This window comes from Protobothrops mucrosquamatus, unplaced genomic scaffold (genome assembly GCF_001527695.2).
Source record: "Protobothrops mucrosquamatus isolate PMUCROS unplaced genomic scaffold, P.Mucros_1.0 scaffold3479, whole genome shotgun sequence".
Lineage (NCBI taxonomy): Eukaryota > Metazoa > Chordata > Lepidosauria > Squamata > Viperidae > Protobothrops > Protobothrops mucrosquamatus.
The window spans coordinates 25,153-31,063 of record NW_015389453.1 but is presented as its reverse complement, the minus strand read 5'-3'; the positions used below and the strand labels follow the sequence as shown (position 1 = coordinate 31,063).

Below are 5,911 nucleotides of genomic sequence, written 5' to 3'. Positions count from 1 at the left end.
TCTTCTTCTTCTTCTTCTTCTTCTTCTTCTTCTTCTTCTTCTTCTTCTTCTTCTTCTTCTTCTTCTTCTTCTTCTTCTTCTTCTTCTTCTTCTTCTTCTTCTTCTTCTTCTTCTTCTTCTTCTTCTTCTTCTTCTTCTTCTTCTTCTTCCTCCTCTTCCTCTTCCTCTTCCTCTTCCTCTTCCTCCTCTTCCTCTTCCTCTTCTTCTTCTTCTCCTCCTCCTCCTCCTCTTTCTTCTTCTTCCCCTCCTCCTCCTTTTCATCTATCTTCTCCTCCTTATCTGTCTACTTCTCCTCTTCCTCCTCCTCTCCTCCTCCTCCTCCTCATCTATCTTCTCCTTATCATCTATCTGTGATCTACTTAAATTTCAACTCAATCTATCATCTTCCTCCTCCTCCTCCTCCCTCCTTCCTCCTTCCTCCTTCCTCCTCCTTCCAGATGGGATCAATCAACAGTGTGTCAACTTCCCTTTCCCCTTTTCTCCCTCCTAAATGCTCTCCCAGGTTCTGAATGGTTTCTAGCTTTTATTTTTATTTTTAAGTGGTGCTATGCTGAGGCTCCCTCGCAATCCAGAGTGATACTCTCTTTAAAAAGGGAACACAGCGGTGATTAGTTTAGAGCACAATAATTAGAACCATTTGTATCTGTGGCTGTGCCAGACTGACAGCCGGGCAGGGCTGGGTGGGAGGAACCTTCGTGCCTCTTCAAATGGAAGAGACCTAGGTGTTCCTTTTTAAAAAAAAAAAAAAAAATTCTATTTACAGTGGGAAGGAGGAAGAGGAGAGAGAAAAAAAGTAAAAGGATGCTAGCATTTTTCAGAATTGTACATTTGATCCAGGAAGGTCGCCTTACCAGCTAAAGGTGTTGCCCTAACTTAAAACAAGAGGAACAATGGATACTTTAGGGCAGGGGTACCTCAACCCCCAGTCCATGGACCGGCCCTGGTCCGCAGCATGCCAGCAACCGGTCCGCGGAAACAGGAAAAGCCTCATCCATGGGATGTAGGCAGCACGTAAAACCACACCCACGGAAAAACCTCTCTCCGTGGAACCGGTCACCGGTGCCCAAAAGTTTGGAGGGGGAAAGAAATATTTATCCCCAAAAGCAAAACAGTTTGCCTTTAGGAGCAGCTGCAGAGAAGTGGGGTACACTTCTACATGCTAATTCTAGGGTGACTCTTGACTCTGTGTATATTTATTTCTATAAACATGCAGTTCCTCTGGGAGACCTAATTTAATTTACTCTTGTTTGTGTTTGCAGACTTTATCGTTTTGATATGTGGATTCGATCTGGGTAACTTATTTTGGGGGTTTGAGGAGGTTTGCTAATTTTCAATTTATCTAGTGGCGAGACGCTGATTCTCAGACCACTGTGGACTCCGTTAATATTCCAAGGGAAGGTGGAAGCAGTATAAAGAATAAAATATATTTCAATATCAAACTTCTCACAAGGCCCCAGGGTCATTTTCGTACCGGCAGCAGTGAGAAATTTAATTACTCCTTCTGATTGGCATTCTTTTCCAGAGCATCTAATAATTGCCAGTCTTGTTTTCTTTGGACTGTTTACCTTGGGGGAAAATTGTAGGGAAAAAAAAACCCCAACCAGCTCCATGTGTTTAGAACATTTGGTTGTCCTTTTTTTGAAGCAAAGATTTTAGAGAGGATGCATAACTAAGAGAAAAAAAAAAGTTTCTTTCTCTTTTTTCCCCAATTCCTATTAAAACCTTGCTCCAATTTTAACTGCGCAGCTGTGGGGGAAGGATTTTTGAAAAAATTACTTCTTACAGTTTTAACCCTACTGTTCCTTCCAGGTGTACAGGAAGACTTGGCATATACTGGGATCTAATGTGGATCCCTAAGAATTTTTATGAGGCCTACATCTTTCACAAAATCCGGACCCCGCGTTTGAAAATCTCTCTTTCTAAATTAGGCTGCCCTTAAAAACAAACAAAAGAAGATTGTGTGTGTCTGTGTGTTTGTGTAGAGAAAGACGAGCTCATTTTGGTTACTGGAAATAAATTCTTGCACGCGGCCCATGTTCAGAGGCATTCTGTTCCATCTTCCAAAGTGTTTGGCCCCTAAACTGCCATCTGGCTCAGTTTTCGATCTTTGATTCCTGGCAACAGCCTGAACAAAATGCTGCAATTTTCTTGGCAAGGTTTCAGAAGCAGTTTGCCATTGCCTGCTTCCTAGGGCTGAGGGAGAGTGGCTGGCACAAGGTCAGCCATCCGGCTTCGTGTCTAGCATTAGAACTCATGGTCGTCCAGTTTTCCAGACGGCTGCCTTAACCTCTACCCCCAAAATGATCTTTGAGAGAAAAAGAAAAGGAAAAAAAAATGCGCAAACCGAAAACTAATTCTGCATTTTTGTTTTAATTGTGTTACACCACGGTGGGAATTCATCCTTCGCAATTATGGTACTTTTTTTTTCCTCTAATCGCCTCCCTTATTTAAATAAAGCAAATAAGCTTATAAGACAGTCTGGCCTCCGAGCTCATTCTGAACTGTAGTTTCCATGGTTTTCCTGTGTCATTTGAGCAATTTTCTTGTGTCGTTTGAGCAAAAAAAAAAAAAAAGGGATATATTTGCACGCGAGGCTACGAATCTGACCTTTTTGAGTTTTACCAGCATCGGATCCAAGTCCTGCCTGTTCCTTTTTTTTCCATTTCAAGCTGCAAAAGAGCCCATTTTCTTTTTAGGAAAAAAAAAAGTGGAAAAGAATTTGTCACCTTTTCAAAGGGCTTCGTTTTTTTGCAGGCAAACATAAAAAAAAAAGGAGGAAAGAAACCGGCCAGATGATTTATTCAACGTATCGCATAACGTATATACGGACCAGCAATGTATATTCACGTTCCACCTAGGGTTAGTAAAATGCAATAAAATATAAGTGCGCTCGGTAAAATAAATAAACAAACGTTGCTAGAAATAGCAACAGTTTCTTTCTCTCGCCATTCTTAGGGAGAAAAATGTAAAAAAATCCAGAAGAATTTAGGATGTTTGGGCAGAAAAAAAAAAATCAATCCACAGCAAATAATAATGACCAACTGTCTGAAAATAACTTTTGATTTTTGGCTTGCAAATTTAAGTGATGCGCAGAGCCTTAGGATGGCTGACACGGAGCATGACGAGGAAAAATGTGCCGAGGAAATTGGAAGGGACCTCACAAAAAGATTGCTGCCAGTTGCCCCTCACGGCTTTACAATGTCTCTAAAAGACAAGCTTAATAAGCAGTTGTGGCTGTTACAGGTAAACATAATGCTCTATTAGCATCTCTGAAATTAGGCAAGGGATTCCTTGCTTCCATTCTTAAAAGAAATGAATCACTCGCTAATCTTCCCATTGATGACAACACTCATCTTTTCCCCCCATGTCTTCCCCCACATAGCAAATTGTGTTGAGAACTATGCACTAATGTTGCAGACAAAGAGATTTGGGAGCAGAAACAGTTTGAGCCAGGATGCGTTTCATGTATGCCCGTGTGTTTGTGTAGGTGGTTTTTTTTTTTAAAAAAATATTTCTTTAATTGAGCGTTAATTGCTTCTCTCTTCCCAAATGTTGCTTACCTGTTGGGTGCCCGAGAGAGAGAAGGGCAGTTAGGAAATAGGAAATATAGTTCTCTTGGTGGTTGGTGCAGTGGTTAGAATGCAGCATTGCAGGCTGACTCTGCCCGCTGCCAGCAGTTCGATCCTCAGCAGCTCGACCTCCTTTGAGGTCAGTAAAATGAGGACCCAATTTGTTGGGGGGCAAGACGCTGTAGCTGTCTTTTTAAAACAAATGCCCAGAAATAATAAACGGTCTGGCTGCCAGCACCTTTCTCTCCTTCCTATTTGCGTGGGAGGTGACGCGATTCCCGTCCACGGCAAAGAACAGGCGTTCTGTCTGGGTGAGGGGGGAAGAGAGAGAGAGAGAGACTCTGAGCATGCAGGAAATGTAACCGCTTATGAACGGCAGGGCACAATTGCGCATTAAATGGCACTTAATTTTCTCCGGCCGAAGCTGTTGTGGCTCTTTTGTGAAGCCGCAGGCTCCATTTATCGTGAAGATCAGTGCAAAAGGGGCGTTTAGCGAAACGTCTGGGGAAGGGTACTTGATTTGAGGCAGCAGGAATCTCAAGGGGAGTAAAAAAATAATAATAATACTGTGGGTAAAACTCAGTCCTTCTCGTTGCATCGTGAACCGACTGCTTGATTCTCTTTGGTAACGTAGAGCAGAAGGAGAGAGTCGCGTTTTACAGTTGACAATACAACAAAAAACAAAGCTATTCCTTCTCCTCCTCCTTTTCCTCCTTCTCCTTCTTCTCCTTCTTCTGCTCCTTCTCCTCCTCCCCCTTCTTCTGCTCCTCCTTCTCCTTCTCCTCCTCCTCCTCCTCCTTCTTCTCGTTCTCCTCCTTCTTCTCCTCTTCCTCTTCCTCCTCCTCCTCCTCTTCCTCCTCCTCCTTCTCCTCCTCCTTCTTCTTCTCCTCCTTCTTCTGCTCCTCCTCCTCCTTCTCTTCTTTCTTCTGCTCCTCCTTCTCCTCCTCCTTCTCTTCCTTCTTCTCTTCTTTCTCCTCCTCCTCCTCCTTCTTCTGCTTCTCCTCCTCCTCCTCCTCCTCCTCCTCCTCCTCCTCCTCCTCCTTCCTGCACTGATGATGTTCCCTAGTTGGGTAATGAAATGTTTGCAATTAGAAAAGAATCATACTCAGAGAGCACCAAGGACCCCGCAGTCCTCCTTTTCCTCCTCCACATCACAAACCCTCTCCCTTCCTCCTCCTCCTTTTACTCTTCCTCCTCCCCTTCCCTCCTCCTCCTCCTCCTCCTCCTCTTCCTCTTCCTTCTCCTCCTTCTCTTCCTCCTCCTCCTCCTCCTCCTCCATATTAGATGATAGATGAACTTTCCATGCGCAATATGACAGGGCACTGCGATGATTTGATTGTAAAGAAATTTTAAAAAACGAACGGGGATCAAATGGCAAAAGGTCTATTTCAAGGAAAAATAAATGGGCAGCGACGAAGGGGAAATGTGATTGGATGATAACAGTTTGCAAAAATAGAGATGAGCAATTTAAACAAAGTGTGAATTAGAACAGGGACAGACGGGGAAGGGAGAATGGTTTTCCAAGCATCGAGAATTGCGCAAGTTTGAATCGGTTTCGGCTACCTTTCCTTTTTGTTTATTATAGTTTCCTAGTTCACTACGTTTCTTAGCTTGCTCTTCGTTATTTGGTTCCTTGGTTCCTGATCTGTTATTTCCCTGAAATAGTTGACACTACATTACTCACCCTGAAAGAGAACAGAACGGTGGGTCTGGATGCATTTATAAAGCCTGTCTATAAAAACGGAATAAAATGAACATCAGGTTGCTCAAATCATAGCCTGGTGTTAATACAGAGAGTGCAGAGCTGCCAGAATGTTGAACATTTTAATTGGGTGCTATTTCAGTGAAAATACTGGTTTGCGCTGAATTTTTCCCACCTTGCCTTTACTCTGTCAGGACTGGGAACCACGAAGGATCCTTGCAAAGGAAGACGCTTCTAGTGATTTACGAGGTGGAAATGTGAAAGAGATTGTATTAAAAATGCATGATCAATGGTGTTTGACTTGGCTCCAGTGAGAACTGATTCTTTTTGCCTTCCCTGGATAATGACTTCTGTTAGTAATAAGGGGGAGGAAGAACACTTTTACAGAGTGAATTTAATTGCAAAGGATAGGAATGGGTCGAACTGGAAGAAAATATATACAATGTGGACACTTGTTAAGCGGAGCGCAATTAAGGGGGCCTCCTGCACAGATGTGCTGAAGTGCACATCTGCAAAACAGTGGGCGGGGGGAAAATACAGAATACAGAATACCAGATTTGGAAGGGACCTTGGAGGTCTTCTAGTCCAACCCCCTGCTCAAGCAGGAGACCCTATTTCATTTTGGACAAGTGGCTGTCCA

At 43.2% G+C, this 5,911-nt stretch overlaps 1 protein-coding gene across 1 annotated transcript in view; it reads left to right on the top strand.

Annotated features, from left to right (window-relative positions):
- LOC107297717 (potassium channel subfamily T member 1-like) overlaps positions 1-5,911 on the top strand; it is a gene marked incomplete at its 3' end in the record, with an annotated part of 38,017 nt that overhangs the window by 6,960 nt on the left and 25,146 nt on the right. The window contains 1 exon segment of the mRNA XM_015827078.2: positions 4,204-4,260. Within this exon segment, the coding sequence (XP_015682564.2) occupies positions 4,204-4,260 (57 nt within the window).